General features: G+C 47.1%; 2 protein-coding genes across 4 annotated transcripts; both read left to right on the top strand.

The window, feature by feature from the left end:
• Positions 1-325: 325 nt before the first annotated feature.
• Positions 326-1,306, top strand: LOC137144849 (olfactory receptor 2AP1-like). Its single transcript, XM_067535336.1, has one exon. It carries the CDS (start codon positions 326-328, stop codon positions 1,304-1,306), a length of 981 nt encoding a protein of 326 aa, XP_067391437.1.
• Positions 1,307-6,805: 5,499 nt separating this feature from the next.
• On the top strand, positions 6,806-21,379 carry LOC137144891 (olfactory receptor 6N1-like). 3 transcript variants are annotated; one of them, XM_067535377.1, is made up of 3 exons: positions 6,806-6,857; positions 18,575-18,710; positions 19,992-21,379. In XM_067535377.1, the coding sequence occupies exon 3, from the start codon at positions 20,001-20,003 to the stop codon at positions 20,979-20,981; it is 981 nt and encodes a 326-aa protein (XP_067391478.1). In that variant the 5' UTR covers positions 6,806-6,857; positions 18,575-18,710; positions 19,992-20,000; the 3' UTR covers positions 20,982-21,379. The 3 variants fall into 3 exon arrangements, with proteins under 3 accessions (XP_067391478.1, XP_067391475.1, XP_067391477.1); XM_067535374.1 differs by having other exon boundaries at positions 6,821-6,919; XM_067535376.1 differs by having other exon boundaries at positions 6,848-6,919; positions 18,535-18,710.
• Positions 21,380-22,622: the final 1,243 nt, after the last annotated feature.

Raw genomic sequence — 22,622 nt, 5'->3', positions numbered from 1 at the left:
AGATGGGATACGATAGCAGATAAAGAAATGCTCTGATCTGCCTTTTTAGTACTCAGCTACCAGAGCAACGGACTGTTGTTACTGTAGTTATTGATCTGATACAGCAGAGGATGGTCTGCATGGGTACAAATAATCTGTTCTCAAATGGAGCCTCCTGGCAATTTGCTCTTAAGTCAACATTTAGCCTTAAAATTCAGCCTGTGGTCAGGAGATGAAGGGGAGTTTATGAATATTTCTGGAAATAATTCACAAGACTTGATTAACTTTTAACTCTGTTCTTCTGATTCAATTGAACAGTTCCTTTTCTTGTTCCTAGATTCAGCCCATGGCAGACACAGAATGCAGAAACCAAACGGCCATCACAGAATTCATCCTCCTGGGATTTGGGAAGCTCCCTGACCTGCAAATTCTTCTCTTCCTGGTGTTTCTAGTGATCTACTTTGGAACCGTGGCCGCAAATACCCTGATTGTGGTTCTCGTTGTGACTGATTGGCATCTTCACACCCCCATGTACTTCCTCCTGGGGAACCTGTCCTGCTTGGAGACCTGCTACACCTCCACCATCCTGCCCAGGATGCTGGCCAGTCTCCTGACTGGGGACAAAGCCATCTCAGTCAGTGGCTGCTTCACACAATTTTTCTTCTCTGCCTTTCTGGCAGCTACCGAATGCTATCTGCTAGCGGTGATGTCGTACGACCGGTATTTAGCAATATGTAAACCCCTGCACTATTCAACTCTTATGAACACTAGGTTTTGTCTCCAGTTGGCTGCTGGGTCCTGGGTAAATGGTTGTCTGGCTCCTGCCATCTTAGTCTTATTCCTATCACAGTTAATATTCTCTGGTCCGATTGAAATTGACCATTTCTACTGTGACTCCATCCCACTGATGGAACTCTCCTGCAGTGACACACACCTGGTCATACTGTTGGATTTCACCATAGCCTGTGTATTCACACTGCCTCCATTCCTGCTAACCCTGACATCCTATGCGTGTATCATAGCCACCATCCTGAGAATCCCTTCTGCCAGCGGGAGAGAAAGGGCCTTTTCCACCTGCTCCTCTCACCTCATCGTGGTGACAGTTTTCTATGGCACTATTATGATTGTCTACCTGCTACCGAAACATGAGACACTGCAAGAGCTGAACAAAGTGTTCTCTCTCTGCTACACGGTCCTGACTCCCCTGCTAAACCCCCTCATCTACAGCCTGAGAAACAGGGAGGTCAAGGCAGCCTTGAGCAAAGCCGTCCGTAAATGTGGCTTTCACAAAACCATGCAGAGACTCCGAGATAATAATTTAAACTGAGGTTTATCAAAGCTGCCTTGTGGTTTAACCAATCAGTCCCCATTAAAATGAAGTTGAAAACTGTCATTGGAAATCTCAGCTGTAATGTAGAATATACGTAGATAATCTACAGAGACTTCCAGAGGGTGGTTACGGTCCTATGCTGTGCCCATGTAACACAACACCCAGGAAAGTAAGATTGAGGACAGCTCTGTCACTCTCCACATTCAAAACCGATACACACCGTACAATGGTATTTTTCCCCATGGTATTGGCTAAACAATCACTGTGTATGAGAACGGTGCACAGCATGTGAACGTGCACAGTGGTAACGTTGTCTAAGGCACAAAATCCAGTAACAATCCAAGACAATCCCTGTGTATATCCCCTGTTCATTGTTTCTCTATGCTAGATAATAAGGGCTTGTGTTTTAGTTGTGTAAGACTGCCTGATTACAAGGGGTGACATCATGTTACTCGCTACAGGACACATCAGAGATTTCTGGCGGAGCTCGGGTCAGTGTTGTCCACCCAAGGGGAAGGACGAGGGAGGGAGGTGGCCATAACAACGTTCCCATCAGGGCGTGTTCAGCTGGGCACCAGGAGGAGGGGAGACAATTGTAATTCATTTGTAAAACCATTAAAAAGCCATTTTTGATCAAAATAAATGTCTGGGCGATGAAAATACTGACTCCTGGGGCAGGATATGTGGGGATGTAAGCCTGGGAAATCTGCCACCCCTGAAATTATCCTTATTGCCATCTTTTGCGTACACAATGGCGTGTTGCCAATCTGTGACTGCTAGTTGCAAATACCTCCAGCGGCCGGAGATGGGCAACTTAACGGGGAGGGCTCTGAGTCACTACAGAGAATTCTGAGTTCAGAGACAGCATCTTTTATCTTCTTCCCGTATTATCATCCCGCAATCCTTATGGAGTGGGGACGAACACTCCCCGGTAAGGACTGAACATCAGTCTGACTCTGCCCCTTTCCAAGATCCACATTCCAAAGAGCTGTATTTTATTACTGCTACAAAGTGAATGTCGGGAAACAGAAAAGACACTTCCAGTCCCTCAGCACATCACCATCACCACCCCATGAACTAAGGAAGAATTTACTCCACTTCATAACTTATGTAATAAATGCATCTCGTGCAAGGGGTGAAAATGGTTCCTTTTCCTACTGGACACTGAAATGCTGACTACACCAGGATAGATTGTTTTCCATTTCAGAGTTACCAACACCAGAATTACGAACTGCCTGGTTAGCCTCACATCTTGTTTGGACCCGGCAGCATGCAATCAGGCAGCAGCTGAGAGACAGAGAGCAAAAGCAAATACAGCACAGTACTGTGTTAAACGTAAATTTAAAAAGAAAGATTGGACAAGGTACGGAACCTTTCTGTGCTCTTTTCATTTTAATTCAGATGGTGAAAAAGCATCAATTGTTTCAAAGCTACCTTAAGTCAGCATTCATTGTACAGATGGTGAAAAAGCAGGATTTTTCTTTTGCATAGTCAAGTTTCAAAGCTACCTTAAGTCAGCGTTCAGTTGTAAATTAAATTAAAAAAATTAAATTAAATTAAATTAAATTAAAAAAAAACCAACAGCGCACTCTATGCTTCCCTGAGCTGGACTCCCCGGCTTCCCCCTTCAGGGCTGGCGAGGGAGAAAGAGAGGGGAGATGTGTCAGTACGGGGCTTGTTAGGCTCCGTCCCTTGTTAGGCTCATTGCATCGGCTCATCATCTTCTTCTTCCTCCTTCCTCCACCTCCTCTCCGGAGCCCACACACAGAGGGGAGCAGGAGGAGGGGAAAGCGCCCCCAACCTCCAACTTGGCTGCACAGAATCGCTCGTGCCGCTGAAAGGTAGGGGGGATACTTGACCCAGGGGTGTGGAAAGGAATCCTGCTGGCCACTGAGCTCCCCATTCCCGCAGCCAGGGAAGCGATGGGATAAGGGCCGCCCGCTGCACTCACAGTTACATGGTACTGTCTTAAACCCTAGTCCTGGCCCCGCTGCTGCCCAAAGGCAGGATCCCCACATATTACAGCAGGAGAAGCTTTCCTGTATCACATTCTCCGGCTCTCTCTTTTTGCCCTTTGTGAAACTACCTGACTTTATATTTCATTCAGTTCACTATCTAAGGGATGTCAGACAAAACAACTCCTTATTCCTTTCCCTGGCTACCATTTCACATTCTTTATCACACCATGGTACGCTTTTCCTATCTTTGGGCAGCGTTGGTATCCTAGAAGAGCTGCGCTGGCTGTCTTTAGGATTCCCTTATTCATATAACTCTACAAGTCCTCAATATTTCCACTGAGACATTGCTCATTCACTAATTCCACACTTCTGGTTCCAAAGATTTCTCCTGTTCGCTTTTATTTATTTATTTTAAGATTCCAACTGGAGCTATTACCCTCATCTTCAGTATTTCCTCCTCCTCGATCTGTAGCTAATCACAGGAAGTGGTCACTACCCATTCCCTCCCCTTGTCAGTTTCCCAGCTGCATTTGCTCCCTATGATGCTAGAAGCTAGTCCCAGATCCAGACATGAGACGCTTCCATCAGCCGTATTGAAGCCAGTAGGTGCACCTACTAAATTATTCTCTTCAAGGATTTGCTCTTCAGTTTCCATTTTTTTCTTACTTCCCCACAATCTGTTGAGACTTTTCAGATAATGAATGGGCATGTGACATCTGCAATTAATTCTTCCAGGTCCACAGCCTGTAGTTTCCTGCATGGGTTATGCACATTATAAAACCTTAGAGATGCAGCATTGTTGTGTATTGGTATCTCAGTAGCATTATACTCGATATTTAGCTTTTTAATCTATGCGTCAAGATAGTTCAGGTTCTCTTTACTGAAGGCGCAGGCACGTCCACCCTTTCCTATTTCTCTATCATGTCTATATAGAGCATATGCTGGGATTTTTATAGTCTAGTTTTTCTGGTAGTCAAGTCTCCATGTCTATTATCTTAGCCTTTGTTTTCACATAAGTATGTATCTTTAATTCCTGCCCATGCGCTATTAAGCTGTGGGTATTCCAGCTGAAAATAATCACTACTGTTCTTTAACTGTCCTATTTCCTTCACTTAGGAAAGTATGAAGCTGTTCTACTGACAGGTTGCTAGCCAGCAGGTACTTTTCAGCACCTTTAATTATAATTCTTGTTTTCTGTTATTACTTTGATCATTAATGCAATGAATCTGTTTCTATTCGTATATTATCCCCTTTCAGCCCAACATCACTCATTACCTCCCATTAATTTGTTGCAGGCAAATACCCAAGAACGAACCTGATGTGGGGAGACAGCGAACAGCTCCCGCACTGGAGATGTTATTAGTAACCTGGTTTTTTTTTTTTTTTTATTTCTCTAGCTCGCTTTGCCTCAGTACACCCTCCATACGCTGAGCTACACTTTCCTCTACAGTTGCAACAGTTTTATTCTGTCCCTTCCTCGCAATCAACACAGGAATGGTCACCTCTGCACTTCCTGGGCTGTGTTTTTCCTTTGGAATTATTTGCCACACAACCAAATCTCTGGCAGCTCCAGCATGTCACAGAAAGAGGAATGTAGGACTTGGTCCAGAATATCCCATACCCTGAAGATACTGCTCACATCCCTCAATTACAGTGTAGCCAGCACAGGTGTTGAGCACTTTCTCTCACCTCTTCTGCTAATTATCCTCACTAGTTAATGACCTTATCTCCCCCTATTCCGTCTGTATGTCCTGACATTTCAGGTGACACCCCACACACAACCCCTCTTGTTTCTGGGAGGAATCTGGGGAGCTGACAGCCTATTTTTATTTTACCTGCCACCTTTGTCTGAAGGAGTTTCTCTACCTGCTCTTTGGTTTTACATTCCTCTCATGGGTCTCCACCAGATAGTGTCTGAGCTCTTGCTGTAGCCCCAGCACTTTTTTGACCCACTCTGCCATTCTCAGGGGGTTGATATCCCCTAGTTCTAGATCCTTATCTAGGGATTCTACTAGTAGGTCATTATCCCCCATTTCCCTTTCCTGCTCTTCTATGTGCTGGTCCCTCTTCTGGTTCCAGACAATCTACCCTTCTCATTTTCCTTGCTTGCATCTGGCCTACCTCAGTGCTTCCCCTAGCCTCATACTGGCTTCAGTTTCATTTCTCTCGTCTATCTTACCCTGCCTAGCCAGCAGTCCCTCTCTCTCAGCCCAAAATCACCACTGAGACAGCCTCTCTTAGACCACCAAACACTTCCTGTTACACCCACTGGACTTATATAGGGCCAGGGAGCCAATCAGAGATTGCTAAGACCACAGTCCGTCAGATCACTTCAGGTGGAACATCCCCTGATGTTCAAGCATTGCAGATTGTGAGTTAGCTGAGGTAGACAAATTATCGGTGGCTATAGGGGTATGTGGGTGGCTTGTTTACTCTACAGACCCGGGTTCAAGTCCCCCATTGCCTTACATTAGCCCTTTTAATGCTGTTCCCCAGGCCGGTGCCTCTGTGAGGATGATTGTGTGCTTGGCTGATAAGTAACTAGCCCTAGTACCTGCTCTGAGTGTCTGGGCTGCACGGGGGGGTGAATGCACAGGAAGGTGGGACCCTCGCCATGCCCAGCTGCGGTTACCATTTGGGCTGGAAGACTCGTCCCAACAGGAGAGAACTTAGGGTCAAGCCGGCTAATTTCATCAGGATGGGTGTTCTGTGCCGTCTGCGTCGCACACCTCCCCAGACTCAGCCGCTCAGAAGTAGCATCCAGGGAGACACAACCTTCTCCCACAGAGGCTGCAGCTCTGAGGAGGCGAGTGCCCTCTGTCAATAGAAGAGGACAGGCTCCCGGGTAGATCTCGGCACCTGCTTCTCTCTTCAGGGGGATGTGGGTCTCTTTACTGAGATAATCCAATTCCTGGAGAGAAGTGAGAGAAGAACCTGACTCCTGTTCACCAGCCGTGAGAGATCCAAGCTCACCTCCCCGATGCTGAATACCCTGCGGTCTTCCTCATAGCGCCGCCATGCACTGAGACACAGCCTGTCTGTCAGGGGATATCACTAAAGGGTTAATAGGGAAACTGCCTGATAGCCTGCCTGCTCAGCTGGGCTGATTGGTGGCTGCCCAACAGCTGAAGAGATAGAAGACTGCAGGGCAGTGCAGGCTAGTTTAACTATGGGAGAGGCAGTAGAGTTGTTGAGAATATATTTTTTTGCTTCAGTGAGAGACTGGTAAGTAGCTACCCAGGCAATCAGGTTGTTCTCTTTCCCTGCTTAATGGTTACTAAAAAGGATTGGAAAATGGCAAATTAGTTTCATTCAAGTGTTGACATTTGAAAGTTGTTTTACACTAATTGAGAAGAAGTTTTACATTTTTTTCCAAGCTTTTGGGGGATATTTTTGTTTTTAAACTGCTGTGTGCAATAAAATGAATAGTGTTCTTTCCAAAACTTCCTCTGATTCTGAAATTACCATGTAACAAAGTAACAGACTTTCATTTTTCCTGTTCTCTCTCTCTCTCTCTCTCTTTTTCAAAACTGTAGAAGTTCAGACTGGGGGGAGAAGAACAAGGAATTATGAACAAACACTACCAAATGGTGAGCAAACCTTAGACCTGATGGTTGGTGAGTTTTCTCAATCATGGGAGTTTATATCCCTGGTAAGTGGTTAACTTTGCTAGTGGTGATTTTAATGGAGACTTTTATCATTCAGTTTCAGCATCTCACTATTCAGTCTGAATGAACAATAGCCATTGGCAGAGAAATCCAAGAGCTAACACAGGCTTGTGTGACAATGAGGGGCCAGACACCTCAAGGGCAAAATAGCAAGTTTAAAATAAGCGGCTAGACTAACTGATTGCATGTTGCTTTATTGTGTGTATAAATAGATGTTGAGTAAGTTCTCTTCTGAAATCTTGTAACGCTCTAAACATAATTGAGATGTGCAGACAGACTCATTGTGCTTTATGGATAGAGATCCAGGTTATGAACATTGTTTATTACAATTTCAGCTCCACCTCGCAGTAGTCACCCTGGTAGGGTGGTGCTGCTCACCACCAGCAAATCATAGAATATTAAAATGGGAAGGGACTTCAGGAGGTCATCTAGTCCAACCCCCTGCTCAAAGCAGGACTAACCTCAGCTATATCAGCCCAGCCAGGGCTTTGTCAAGCCTCAACTTAAAAACCTCTAAGGATGCAGATTCCACCACCTCCCCAGGTAACCCATTCCAGTGCTTCACCACCCTCCTAGTGGAAAAACTTTTTCCTAATGTCCAACCTTGACCTCCCCCACTGCAACTTGGGACCGTTACTCCTTGTTCTGTCATCTGCCACCACCGAGAACAGCCTAGCCCCATCCTCCCTGGAACCCCCTTTCAGATAGTTAAAGGCTGCTATCAAATCCCTCTTCATTCCTCTCTTTTGCAGACTAAACAAGCCCAGTTCCCTTAGCCTCTCCTCATAAATCCTGTGCTCCAGCCCCCTAATCATTTTTGTTGCCCTCTGCTGGACTCTCTCCAACTTGTTTACATCCTTTTTGTAGTGGGGGGCCCAAAACTGGACACAATACTCCAAATGTGGCCTCACCAATGCTGAATAGAGGGGAATAATCACCAACTCCAAGCCCCTAGTGCTGTATAGCCCGAGAAATGCTGGGCTGTTACAGTTAAAGGGAAGACACTGACACATCCTGGTGATCGGGTAGAGACGGAATTTCCCCTGTTCTAAAATAACCATGAATCACAGTAGCCTGAGAGAAAGGGATGGGGAACTAACCTGCCAATCCTGTTTAAAAGGGAAGAGGTTTGAAGTGAAATCTGTCCAGTAACCGAGGAACATCTGATGGTTGGGTGCTGTCTGGGAAATGCTGCACCCCCCTACGTTTAGGTGATATGCTGGGAAACTCTTATTAGAAGAGGGATTTTGATCTAATTTGCAAGTATAAAGCTTGATGGTCTGTTTCCCGTGGCTTGTATGCATTTGTGTCCCTTGCTATTTCCTCTATGAATCCAGTCTTTCTGCTAAATAAACATCATGTTTGTTTTTTACCCCAGCAATTCACTGTTGTGCAAACTGAGAAGTGTAGCTGTCAAGAAGGGGGAAAAGTGCCTCTTAATCTCTGGGTTTGGGGTGGTCACTTGCCGGGTAAACCCTGCAAGCAGTAACTAGACGGCTGGAAACCAGGCAAGACCCTTATTCTCCCAGCCTCATTACTGGGGTTAGGGCTCCATGACGTCGGTGTGAAACTTTAAGGCACCCAAAGTTACAGAGATGGTGGGATGGAGGGATTTCTTCTTGGTCTGTGTGATCCCCACAACGTCCCGATGATAGTCCCACAGCAGCATAACAACTGATCTCCCTGGTACAGCACATACGAAATCAGACACATGCCTGCCTAGAAAAGGCTTAGTGATCTGGTTTTGGGCTGGAAAGACCTCCTTCGAAGGGTGTTTGGTTCTGCTGGAGACCAGGGAGGCTTTTCACATCCAAAACAAGCCAATATTCAGCTTTTGGAGGGAGGGGAGGCCTTCCACCTGGGGCAGCGGACCTCAGCGTGGACCTCCCACATCCTAGGGAGGTCACAGAACCACTGTCCCGCTCCCTCCCCATCCCAATGACTACCCGCTGTCCTTCATAATGGCAACTCAGAGTCCGCCATGATGAGCATGGATACTCCCTGGGGCTAGGAAAGCAGGATGAGAATAACTCTACAGCCTGGTCCTTTTCATCAACCTCCCCTGTGCGGATCCCACCACCCCCACCTGTGTTCTCAACCCGCCATTTGAGATGGGACCTCCAGGCGAGAAGGCGCATTTGAATATTAAACTTCAATCTAGTTATTGACACTGGTGGGATTTGATTCTCATTGTAGCGTATGGTTCATGTCGTTCCCCCAGACACATCTCATGGCAGACCGCAAGATGGGGAAAAATGAAACGTCCATCCCCCAAATTCATCCTCCTGGGATGTGGGAATATCCCTAAACTGCAGGTTTTTCTCTTCCTGTTTCGAACCATCTCCTTGGTGACCATGGTTGGGAACATCCTCATCGTGGTGCTAGTTGTGGCTGATCAGCACCTTCAGACCCCCATGTACTTCTTCCTGGTGAACTTGTCCTGCTTGGAGACTTTCTACACCTCCATCATCCTTCCCAGGATTCTGGCCAGCCTCCTGACAGGGACAGAACCACCTCTGTCCAGGGCTGCCTCACATAATATTATGTTTGTGGCCCCCAAGAAAAAACCAGCGTGTCTCCTAGCTGCAATGTCTTAGGATTGGTATGTAGCAATATGCAAACCAATGCGCTATGCAGCCCTTATGAAAGGCAGCTTATGCCTTTGGCTAGCAAGTGGTTCTTGGGTTTTTGATGTTTCCCATAATAGCATTTCTTAGGATACAATTCACTTTCTGTGGTCCCAATGAAACTGACAATTTTTTCTGTGAATCGGTGCAAATAAATCTCTACTGCAGTGACACGTAGCAGATGGAGTTTGCCAGTGCCATCCTGGTAGCCTGATTCATGCTATCCCTCCCTCCCCCCCACCCGCCCCCAGTCCCTGCACTGCACAGTCCCCCTCTGGCTCAAAGCATGTAGAGCTAATTTTTCACACCGTGGAACAAAAGACTCTGAGGGAGCCCCACACCCAGATGCCCGCCTCATCGGTGCTCACCTGAGAAGTGGGGAAACAACCAGTTGACATGCTAGTCTACATGGGGTGGGGGAAGGAATTGGCCCTTGTGTTCTGGCTGAATGCCCTGGCCGTGGGGCTCAGGGTTCAACTGGAGGCGCGGGGGAGATGGGGGTGCTCTGAGCATGCTCCACGGCTCAATCTGGCAGGCGAGATTCTCAGAGAAGCGTAAGGATCCCACGGCAGAGAGGAGTGAGATGTCTGCCTAGACTAAGGTAGGTAGGCCGGCTCCTACAGTACTTTAACGGTAGAGATCTAGCCACCTATGGTGTTAGGGGACAGCTGAGCCGGGGTTTTGAGGCTCATGGTGGTTCCTAAATGCTGGCCCTCGGCACCTACCTCCTCTTGTGGGCCTGGCTCGGAAACCCCAGATTCAGAAGCTGCGGATGCACTGAGGCCTGTTGGCTTGCATGGAGATTTGCGTTCCTAGGTCACTTTGCAGAATGGGGTGAAGCTCCCATGTCGCTTTAGGCCAGATTTTTTTAAAGGCATTTAGGCGCCAAGCGGGATTTTCAAAAGTATTGCATAGATTAACTGCTCCAAATGGATTTAACCGGTTTTGTTCAACATCTTTATTAATGATCTGGAGGATGGGGTAGATTGCACCCTCAGCAAGTTTGCGGACGACACTAAGCTGGGGGGAGTGGTAGATACCCTGCAAGGTAGGGATAGGATACAGAGTGACCTAAACAAACTGGAGGATTGGGCCAAAAGAAATCTAATGAGGTTCAACAAAGAAAAGTGCAGAGTCCTCCACTTAGGAAGAAAGAATCCCATGCACAGCTATAGACTGGGGACCGACGAGCTGGGCAGCAGCTCTGCAGAAAAGGACCTGGGGGTAACAGTGGATAAAAAGCTGGATATGAGTCAGCAGTGTGCCCTGGCTGGCAAGAAGGCCAATGGCATATTGGGCTGCATTAGGAGGGGCATTGCCAGCAGGTCACGGGAAGTGATTATTCCCCTCTATTCGGCATTGGTGAGGCCGCATTTAGAATATTGTGTCCAGTTTTGGGCCCCCCAATACAAAAAGGATGTGGACAAGTTGGAGAGGGTCCAGCGGAGGGCAACAAAAATGATTAGGGGGCTGGAGCACAGGACTTATGAGGAGAGGCTGAGGGAACTGGGCTTGTTTAGTCTGCAAAAGAGAAGAATGAGGGGGGATTTGATAGCGGCCTTTAACTACCTGAAAGGGGGTTCTAGGGAGGATGGGGCTAGGCTGTTCTCGGTGGTGGCAGATGACAGAACAAGGAGCAACGGTCTCAAGTTGCAGTGGGGTAGGTCTAGGTTGGACATTAGGAAAAAGTTTTTTACTAGGAGGGTGGTGAAGCACTGGAATGGGTTACCTAGGGAGGTGGTGGAATCTCCATCTTTAGAGGTTTTTAAGCTGCGGCTTGACAAAGCCCTGGTTGGGATGATATAGCAGAGGTTAGTCCTGCTTTGAGCAGGGGGTTGGACTAGATGACCTCCTGAGGTCCCTTCCAACTCTATGATTCTATGATTCTATAACCACCTAGACACATCGGCACGTCCCACTGATGCCCAAATACGTTTTTAGGATCAGGCTCTTGGGCACGTCTGAAAATTTTACTCCTGGTCTTTAACCTCCGCTGAGGAGAGCGGAGTGAATAATTGATTTCCCCCCCCCTCCCCAGCTTGGTGGCCCATATGACACGGGGACTTCTGCCAACTAGCAAAGGGCACAGGGGGTGCATAGTTTCATGGGCATCCCCTGGGTTGAATATCTGCATCGTAGCTCACCGGAGGGCAGCCTGTGAGCCGACAGCACGCTGGTTGTTGTAATCTTGGTGAAATGTGTGGCTGGATAACATTTAAGGGGTTGCATATCTATACTGAAAATGTGGTCATGGGGTTAAGCCAGGAGGGGACGTACCTCAGGAAAACTTCCTGAGAGTAAGAACAGTGGAACAGACTGCCCTTGGGAAGCCGGGAAAGCTCCTTCCCTGGAGGCTTTCATCAAAAAGACTGGAAACCACCTGACTTGGTTGGGTCTAAACCATCCAATCCTGCCTCGTGGCAGGGGTTAGACTAGGTGACCCTGGCATCCTTTCTAACCTTATGATCCTGTACCTCTGATGTTCTTTTCAGGCAGGAGAGAACTGGATCTTACCTCCCTGCCTGACCATTTGTGTATTGTAGGCCTCTGCTGTGAGTCCTCCATCTACAGAATGCACCAGGTGCAAGTCAAGGAACTGCAAAATCTGAGAGAGAAACAGAAATAAGGACTTATAATAAAGTCTGTGTTTAGTTCCTATTGAATGACAGATGTTGAGATGCAAGAAGTTAAAACTGAGTAACTTTAAAACACAAACTGTCAACATCACGTGTCAAACTATACCCAGTAAATATCCTTAAATCCGACTAGTTCTCAAGCAAAATTTTCTTTCTTTGCTGATCTGTAAATTTCAATGATCGTCACTGGAAATATTTTTGTCATCCGGGCATGTATTGGGTGAAATCAACACTTACTGCTAAAAATGTAATTCTTCCAAGCCTCAGTGCAGGTGATCCTTTTCTCTCTTTTTAATACCCTCTGCAGAATCCTCCTGGTTCTCCCAGCTGGCTTCTGGCATCTTGCTCAGTATCTATTTTCCCCAAGGCTCCCCAGGTGCATCCCTTACCCTGTGCTGCCATCTAGTGGACAGTAGAGTCTTTATCATTGGTGCCACATGATACCTAGTAGCCACAGCCCCACTGCTGCTTCCTTCCCTTGTTCCTATCCAGGGGATGCGGTTCTATAGGTGCCCTTTTCTCTTGCGTTGTTCTCCGCTTGTGCCAATAACACAGCAGAGATGCCCTTATTCACACAATGGCAGCAAACGTAGAGTACAGCTGTCCTTTTCCATAGTTCGTAACTTCCACTCTCAGCTAGCAGTCATTACACAGTATAACAGACTTTCCCTTTCCCCCTCTCAAATAGGGATGGTCCCAGAGTGAAATGGCCCTTTCTCCTCTCATTACCAGCTGCTGGAACCCAGTAGCCCTCATGTAATACAGTTGTATCTTTGGTCAGGTTTACACAGGAATTGTTACCAGTCTAGTAAGATTGGTTAGGCTCTCTTAATGATCCTTCTACCCCAGCAAAATCCCTAGTATAGACACGGGTACACTAACCGAAAAAGTGCTCTTTCTAATGTTGCTTATTTCAGTCCAGGAACCAACCTGGATAATCTATACAAGAAAAAGCACGCTTTTTTTGCTGGTAAAAGCCATGTCTACAGTAGGAAGACTTGCTGGTATAGCTCTACCAATGTCAGTGGTGCAGCAAGCAGGGTTTACCCAGGGTACAATCTGGCCTGACGGACAGCTGTGTTCCCTCAATTCACCAACCACGGGTGCCTTTTTACACAGCTTTGCTGTGAGAGCTGCTGCGCCTGGTCTGCTAGCGCGTGCTGGAGGCTGTGTAAAGCCCTCTGAGCTGTACTGTAGTAGGGCCATAGCCAGCCACTCATGAATTACATGGCAGGGTGCCTCCAGCCTTCCCCCAGAAATGTGTCTTGTGTTGGCCAGAAGGGGCTGGTCAGCACGAGCCCATATGAATTCTGTCATTTTCATGATAGAAAATAAGTCATAGAAAATGAGGGTTGGAAGGGACCTCAGGAGGTATCTAGTCCCACCCCCTGCTCAAAGCAGGACCAACTTCAACTAAATCATCCCAGTTAGGGTTTTGTCAAGCCACGTCTTAACAACCTAGGGATGTGGTGGAATCTCCACATCCCTAGGTAACCCATTCCAGTGCTTCACCACCCTCCTAGGGAAATTTTTTTCCTAATATCCAACCTAGACCTCCCCCACTGCAACTTGAGACCATTGCTCCTTGTTCTGTCATCTGCCACCACTGAGAACAGCCTAGCTCCATCCTCCCAGGAACCCCCCCTTCAGGTATTTAAAGGCTGCTATCAAATCACCCCTCATTCTTCTCTTCTGCAGGCTTAAAAAAGCCCAGGTCCATCAGCTTCTCTTCATAAGTCTTGTGCTCCAGCCCTCATCATCATTCTTGCCCTCCTCTGGGCTCTCCCAATTTGTCCCCATACTTTGTGTAGTGAGGGGCCCAAAACTGGACACAATACTCCAAATGAAGCCTCACCAATGCCGAATAGAGGGGAATAATCACTTCCCTCCATCTGCTGGCAATGCTCCTACTAACGCAGCCCAATATGCTATTAGCCTTCTTGGCAACCAGGGCACACTGCTGACTCATATCCAGTTTCTTGTCCCATGTAACCCCCAGGGGTTTTTCTGTAGAACTGCTGCCTAACCTGTCTGTCCCCAGTCTGTAGCTGTGCATGGGATTCTTCCATCCTAAGGCCAGGATTGTGCACTTGTCCTTGTTGAACCTCATCAGATTTCTTTTGGCCCAGATCTTATGCAGAAGATATGATACGGACAGGTCTTATCTCAAATGGAGTTCCCCAACCCTTCCATCCAACCACACACTGATTTAGATAAAATCTCTTTTAAGAAGCTTGTTTTTAAGTAATGAGTCATAAATGCCAGAATTGGTTAGAAAGAAAGAAAAGGTAAAATGCAAACTAATACCTAACTTGACAAGCTCAGTGATTTCCAAGCAAATGTCTCTCACCACATGTGGTGAGAGAGAGACTTATGTGCTGGATGCTGTTCAGCCAGGATCCCCCACCGAGTTCAGTGTTCATAGCAGGGTGGTCTTGATGGTGTTTATAGAGGTGAAGGGCGAGAGATGGGGCCCTCTGTTCCCATTGCTTTGCATCTCTTTTTCTGTGAAAATCCTCCCCAGCTGAGGTGCAGGAGACAGATGGTTTGGAGGGACAGGAACCTCCAGCTGCTTCTTTGCCAAGATGTAAACTTCTCACTCACACCCTGTATCCCTTGATCCACAAAGGGACGTGTAAGCAGGGCTATATCCAGCTTCTAGGCACCGGGTGGCTAGGCTGTGCGGGGAGAATTGGGGTCTGAGATGCTCTAAGACCCTAAGTCCCATGGATTTCAGTGGGAGCTAGGAGCCTGCATCACTTTTGAGGAGCGGGACCGAAGAAAGGGAGCCCCAAAAGCCAGCTTACTGAGCAGGGAGCCCACAGGGAATGCTGAGGAGACGGACTTGACTGAAGCCCTGCTCCAATGAGGGAATAAGGTCCCATATCTCCTCCAGCAGGAGGACTGTGTCTGTGTGTGTGGGGTTCTCAGCTGTGCCCCCCACAGCAGGGGGCAGTTGCTGTGAAAGTGGGAAACCAGGGTTCTCTTCCCCCTCTGCCGCCGTGCAGCAGAGGTTGAACAGGGATCTGACCCCTGGGTTGTAGCGTCATTCCTCCTCGCTTTGGCCCAATGCATGATGAGTTTGTCCAACACAGAAAGTATCCCTCCTGCCCCCCATTATCAGACTATCCCATAGCCTAGTGGTCAGGCCACCACCTCCAAAGCAGGGGACCCAAGTTTTAATGTCTTCTGTACGACTGGCAGAAGGGGCAGTGCCATGTGTATCTCCCACGCCCTGGCTGAGTGCCTGAACCACGGGGGTAATAGCTGCAAGGGGGGGCTGCCGCTCCCCCGGCCCTGTGGCTCGGGGTTAGGACTCCTCTGAGCATGTCAACTGGCTCAGGCCCACAGATGGGAAAAGGTGGGGCAGGGCCTAGCCTGCCGCTTCCCTGCAGCTTGCGTATGAGAGCGAAGCCTTGTCAAGGAGAAGGAGGTGGCCGGGACCTTGCCAGCTGCCACGGACGTAGGCCGGGAAGAGAACTTAATGGTGGAAATTCAGAGACCGAGGAGATTTCCCTGAGGCTCAGTAGGAGGTTAGGCAGCAGCTAAGCAGGGCTTTTGGGGTCTTCTGTGCCATCACAAGGTTGGATTTAAGCAGCTGGAGTGACAAACGCCTCCGTCCTCTGGTGGATCTAGCCCCTAAATCTCCTATTCAAAAGGAACTGAGGCACGTGGGAACAAATCTATGCTTCTTGGAAAAGCCCAGAGCATGGAAGTCCAGGAACCTGAAATTAAAAAACTGCAAATAGTTCCTTTCCAAGAAGCATAAGGGAGTTGGGTGCCAAACTCTCATAGCAATTCAGTGGCAGTTGACTGTGTGTGTTGTGTACATTACCCCGCTTTGAAAATTCCAGTCGAAATGTGTAAAGCCCCTTGTTCTACCTGCATTTTATCTGAGTAACAATGGGGTAACATTTTCAAAAACACTGAAGTGAATATCCAAAGTGACTTAGGTGCCTGAGTCCTGTTGACTTTCAGTGAGACTCAGTTACTAAAGCTCAGCAGCTGAAGATATTTTTGAGAAATGGACTTAGGCACCTAAATCACTTTGACACCTTTTCAAATGTTACCAAAGTGATTTATCTGATGTTGGGTATTCAGAGCAGCTGGAGGTTCTTTTTGGGAAAGTGCAAGCTCAGCTACTTATGCTGAGACCTTCAAATCTGCCTCAGGGAACTGAATGGCAACTCGGTGTCTAAATCACTTAGGCTGCTGTGAAAATATCAGCTGTAAACTTTATTCATAGAACTAGAACTTATTTCTTCACAATCAGAATAACATTCACCCAGTAAACAGATTGGTTTTAGGATGAAATATATTTTTCTCTCCATGACTTTCCCTTTGAGACAACATGTTTGACTCTACCGACATTGTCTTAAAATAAACCGTAACTTTCCCTTGCCTGTTACGTTCCATTAGCAGACGTGCCTCAGGAGACGGCCCCTTCCCACAGAAGGATATAAATTAATCAGAAAAGACGTTCCCCGTTTGGCGCAGAGTATGATGCACTGGGCACGTTACCAAGTGTAACAGAGCCACGGGAGTCTGTCTGGGTTACGTCATTCCATTTACTGGGAACAGGGAAGTATGTGACTGCAGTGGGGAGAGAATATGGACTGAATAACCAGGGTCCTGGGCTCTGAAATGCTGAGTGAGGAATTGAGAATTGTGATACCATCCCAATGCTGGAACTCTCCTGCAGTGATAACCACCTGGTCATACTGAGATGGAGGCTTAATTCCCTTAGACCTCTCTGAGAATCTCAGCCCAAGGAGCCCCTGAGATTCCCCAGTGACAGGCTCAATCCATGCATTGCCCCACATCAACAGGAAACCACAGGAGCAATGGGAAAACCCTCCTGTGCCTTTTATAGCCACGGCTGCTGTTGTAGGCACTGATGTAGGAATCAGGCTGCTGTACATTTTGGTTCCCAGTCGCTATAATCTGGAACAGCACACACCTAGCAGTAGGTCAGAAGAGAGGAAAGATGCAATTATCCTGTCTAGGGCCACTACAGGGCAGAGGAACGGGAAGGTGCAACGGTTCCCCCCAACAGTTAGAGGCTAAAGTGGAGACGCAAGAACGGAGACGTTATATTGCCAAATGACCAACAGAGGGAAGGGGATCAAAGGGGTGGAAGCTGTATAACGGTGTGTAACTGGTGAGCACAGAGCACTGGAGAGGAGAGGACCTCTATGGTTCTTGCTATAGTCTGCTATGGTTGGACCTGCTTTGAGTAGGGGGTTGGACTAGGTGAACTTCTGAGGTCCCTTCCAACCCTCATCTTCTATGATCATATGCTATGCAATGAACTGTGTGTATAGTAGCAGATATTAAGGAGTGAAAAATGGGCTGGAATACTACATAATGGCCACCAGGTGACATAAGAGCCAAGAATGGGAAAGAGGAAACTCCAGTAAGAGGAATCCACTAGAGGAGAGCACGGATCAACAGGCTGTCATGCTGGGAAATTAATGATCTGGAGGATGGGGTGCATTGCATCCTCAGTACGTTTGCAGTTGACACTAAGCTGGTCGGAGTGCTAAAAAAAAACCTGGAGGGTAGGGATAGGTTACAGAGTGACCAGAGTCCAGGTTGGATATTAGGAAAAATGTTTTCACTACGAGGGTTGTGAAGCACTGGAATGGGTTACCTAGGGAGGTGGTGGCTACACCTTCCTTAGAGGTTTTTAAGGTGCAGCCTGACAAAGCCCTGGCTGGGATGATTTAGTTCGGGTTGACTCTGCTTTATGCAGAGGGTGGAACTAGATGACTGCCTGTGGTGCCTTCCAACCCTCATCTTCCATGACTCAATGATTCTATGAAATGGACACTAAATGGCAGAAGAGAAGAGGAAATGGTGCAGAACTCAGAAATACTGACCAGTGACCAAAAGATTTCAGTAGCCAATACAGTAATGGGAAAGCTAGACTGTAAAACTGCCATGTGTGGAAGCATACTGAAAGGATGAGATATGGGCATCTATTTACTAGAAATGCCCATTAGCTAGCAGTATCTGTTGAATATTAATCAAGGGACAGTGCAATTGTTGAATACAGGCCATCATCTTGGACAGGCATCACTCAAAAAGATAAGCTGGGGTTTAATCACAATCTCAAATATTTTTCACACAGCATCATTAGACTTAAAAAAAAAAAAAAAAAAAAGACACAATTCTGCAAGTCCCACTGGGGATTGTTAGCCACAAAGCTTTTGAGACACAAAATTAGCCAAATGGGAGAAAACCTGAAGAGGGAGGGTATTAAGAAGTGTGAGGACCAAACACTGATACAGAGGCAGCATTTACACAAATCAAAGGGCAGCCCCTTTTCCAAAGGTAGATCAATGCGCCTGCTCATCTCTTTGGATAACTGCAGGTGTCTGCACTGAGAAAACCCAGCTTCTGCAGGAAGAGGAGAGACGAGAATCTCAGCTGCGGATCCTGGGTCCTGGCACCGAACCCGAAGAAGTAGCAGATCATTGCTTCAGGCTGGGACTGCCCTGGAGTGACAGGTGAGCCCCTACTCTCTGACAGCGTGTCCCTCCCACCTTCCAGACAGGAGCATTAATGTGCTTTGGGAGGAGTAGGGAGAGAGGTGGGTGAGGTAATATCTATTATTGGACCAATGTCTGGGGGCAAGCGAGAGAAGCTTTCGAGCTACTCCGAGCTCTTCTTCAGGTGAATGTTAACAGATTTAGCCTCAACTTCCTGCAGCACAGCCAGTTGGTGTCGATAGCACCATTTAACAGAGATGGAGGTTGACAGACAGCTCTTGTGACAGGTTCTCAGTAGGGGATCTGCCCCCCCCCCCCCCCCGACACACAAAATGAGCTACCTTGATGTATACCAGCTGAAGGTCTGGCTCAGGGTGTCCCAATCGGGTGGTGAGTGTAGACAGAGTCTTACAAGCCCGGATCACACATGCCACCTTCTTTCTAGACTCTGAGATCAGGGACAGCATCTTTTACCACCCAGTGTCTTCTTCCTGTATTATCATCCCACAGTCATTATGGAGTGGGGAGGGACACTCCCTGGCAAGGACTGAATGTCAGCCTGGTTCTGTCCCTTCCTGAGATCCTCCCTCCAGAGAGCTATATTGTATTACTGCTACTAAATGAATGTTGAGAAACAAAAGGCATTGCCAGTCCTTTAGCATGTCACTCTCACCACCCCATGAACTAAGGAAGAATTGACTCCACTTCACAATTGATGAAATAAATGCATCTGTGGTAGGGCATGAAAATTGTTCCTTTCCCTACAGGACACTGAAATGCTGACTACACCAGGATACATGCTTAGATTATTTCCATTTATTGTAATAGAAGACCAGTGCCGAAGGACACTAAACTGCACTGGAAATGTCAGTGCAAGATTTCAGTTGCTGTATTTATTGAATTCAAGTCCTGAGACATCACATGATTCTGCCATTGTCAGAAGTGAAATACAGCAGTGAAGCATCATTGTCCAGCTCCTGTGTGTCACTAGATAGGATACGATCGTAGATAAAGAAATGCTCTGCTCTGTCATATTAGTACGCGGCTACCGGAGAACTGGACGGCTGTTACTGTAGTTATTGCTCTGATAGCGCACAGGGTAGTCTGCATGGGTACCAATGTTCTTTTCTCGAATTGAGATACCTGCCTCTTTTCTCTGAACTCAACATTTAGTCTTAAAATTTCAGACTGTGGTCAGGGGGAGGGGAGCTTCCGATTATTTATGGAATTAATTCACAAGACTTGAATAACTCTTAACTCTGTGCTCTGCACCAATTTAATTTGTTTTATTATTCCTAGACTCAACCCATGACAGACACAGCCTGCAGAAACCAAACAGCTGTCATGGAATTCATCCTCCTGGGGTTCGGGGATCTCCTTGATCTGCAAATTCTTCTCTTCCTGGTGCTCCTAGTGATCTACATCGCAACCATGGCCGCGAACACCCTCATTGTGGTGCTTGTTGTGACTGATTGGCAGCTTCACACCCCCATGTATTTCCTCCTGGGAAACCTGTCCTGCTTGGAGGCCTGCAGAATCAGTATCATCCTGCCCAGGATGCTGGCCAGTCTCTTGACAGGAGACAGAACCATCTCGGTCAGTGGCTGCTTCACACAACTGTACGTCTTTGGTTTTCTTGTAGCTACCGAATGCTATCTCCTAGCAGTGATGTCTTATGATCGGTATTTAGCAATATGTAAACCCCTGCATTATTCATCTCTTATGAATCCCAGGTTTTGTCTCCAATTGGCTGCTGGTTCCTGGTTAACTGGTTGTTTGTCTCCTGCCATCTTTCTCTTCTTCCTATCACAGTTAATATTCTGTGGGCCAAATAAAATTGATCTTTTCTATTGTGATTCCATCCCATTGATGGAACTCTCCTGCAGTGACACCCACCTGGTCATATTGCTGGATTTCATCCTAGCCTGTATATTCACCCTCCCTCCATTCCTGCTAAACCTGACCTCCTACATTTATATCATCACCACCATCCTGAGAATCCCTTCCACCACTGGGAAGCAAAAAGCCTTTTCCACCTGCTCCTCTCACCTCAGCGTGGTGACAGTTTTCTATGGAACCATAATGATCGTCCACCTGCTTCCAAAAAGTGATACCCTGCGAGTGCTGAACAAAGTATTCTCTCTTTGCTACACGGTTCTGATTCCCCTGGTAAACCCCCTGATCTACGGCCTGAGAAACAGGAAGGTCAAGGCAGCCTTGAGCAAAGCCATCCGTAAATGTGGCTTTCACAAAACCATGCAGAGATTCTCAGATAATAACTTAACCTGAGGTTTTCAAAGCTGCCTTGTGATTTAACCAAATCAGTCCCCATTAAAATGAGGTTGAAAATTCCCATTCAAAATCTCAGCTCCAGTGTGAAAAATACGTAGAAAATCTGCAGAGTTACTGAGGGTGTTCACAGTCCCATGTTGTGTCCATGTAACACAATGCACAGGAAAGTGAGTCTGAGGACAGCTCTGTCCCTCTCTCATTAATAGCAGCAATACACACAGTATGATGGTATTTTTCTCCTTGGTGTTGGCTAAATATTCACTCTATGGGGGATGGGTGCATAGCATCGGAATATGCACAGTGCTTTCCCAGTGTAAGGCATAAAATTGACTAACAATCAATGTAAATCCCTGTGTATATCCCCTGTTCATTGTTTCTCTCTCTTAGATAATAAAATCTTGTAATCAGGCAGTCTCATTCAAATAAAATACAAGAGGTGACATCATGTTTGTTGCTACACTTTTTTATGCCCCTGAGGACACAGCAGAAAATCCAGGCAGAGTTCAGGTCAGCATCATCCACCCAAGGGGAAGGGACAAGGAGGGAAGTGGCCATAACAATGTTCCCATCATAGCATGCTCAGCTGGGCACCAGGTGGAGGGGAGACACAATTGTAACCAGATTTTTATGTCCACTGAAAAGCCATTTTTGATCAAAATAAATGTTTCTGCAATAAAAGTACTAACTTCAGGGGCAAGATATGTGGGGACGTAAGGCTGGAAAATCTGCCACCCCTGAAAATGTGCTTATTGCCATCAAATGCATGTACAATGTCATCTAGATGATCTGTAACTGCTAGCAGCAAATACCTCCAAAGGCTGGTGATGGGGAACTAGATGGGGAGGTGCTTTGAGTTAATACAGAGAATTTCTTGCCAGTTGTCTGGCGGATGGATCTTGCTCAATGTGACGTTCCCCTCTGCAATCTGGACTTATGTACAGCTGTGTCATCCCAACCCCTCACTCCTACACCCAGACTAGCACTTCCTTCACCGTGCAAGCACCCCATTTCTGGGTCAGCCCACGGACAGACTCCTGCAAGCCAGCGTCTCTTACCTTACTGAGTGAGTGCTTCTGGCCAGCCACTCACAGGATTATGCAATAGCGTGACACCTGGGCCAATATCTCTGGTCCCAGATGCAACCCTAGGAGCTGCATTCTTACACAGTTCACTAGAATCTGCAAGCTCATTGGTTAGTCAATTTATCAAAGAAATTGATATGCATCAGCTCTGTCACTCCGAACAAAGTCTCCACACACAGCCAAACCACATGCACTGCTTTAGATAAAACAAACAAATACAGGTATTAAGTACAGAAAGATTTTAAGTGGTTATAACCCAGAGCAAATATAAATCAGATTAGATCAGGAATAAATAAAAGCAAATCACATTCTAAACTAAGCTAAACACTTTCAGGAGCCTTCCAGTCTTCCATGCTTCTCACCACGGACTAGCTGGTCGGCACACAACCAGGTTCCCCCCGCCCCCGCTCCCTGTGGGCAGTCTTGATGTTGTCTTGTAGATGGATTGCAAGAGAGAGGTCATGAGACCAAAATGTCTCTGCCTTTAACCTGATGCCCCTCGCCACCCTCTGGGGTCAGGTGATCGGCCTTGTCTGGCATGGTTTCCTCCCCTTGA

Source organism: Emydura macquarii, unplaced genomic scaffold, assembly GCF_026122565.2.
Source record: "Emydura macquarii macquarii isolate MOO-44397 ecotype Brisbane River unplaced genomic scaffold, CSIRO-AGI_Emac_v2 contig_3487, whole genome shotgun sequence".
NCBI classification, from domain to species: domain Eukaryota; kingdom Metazoa; phylum Chordata; order Testudines; family Chelidae; genus Emydura; species Emydura macquarii.
The sequence above is the reverse complement of the archived record's forward strand: the minus strand, read 5'-3'. Positions and strand labels throughout refer to the sequence as shown.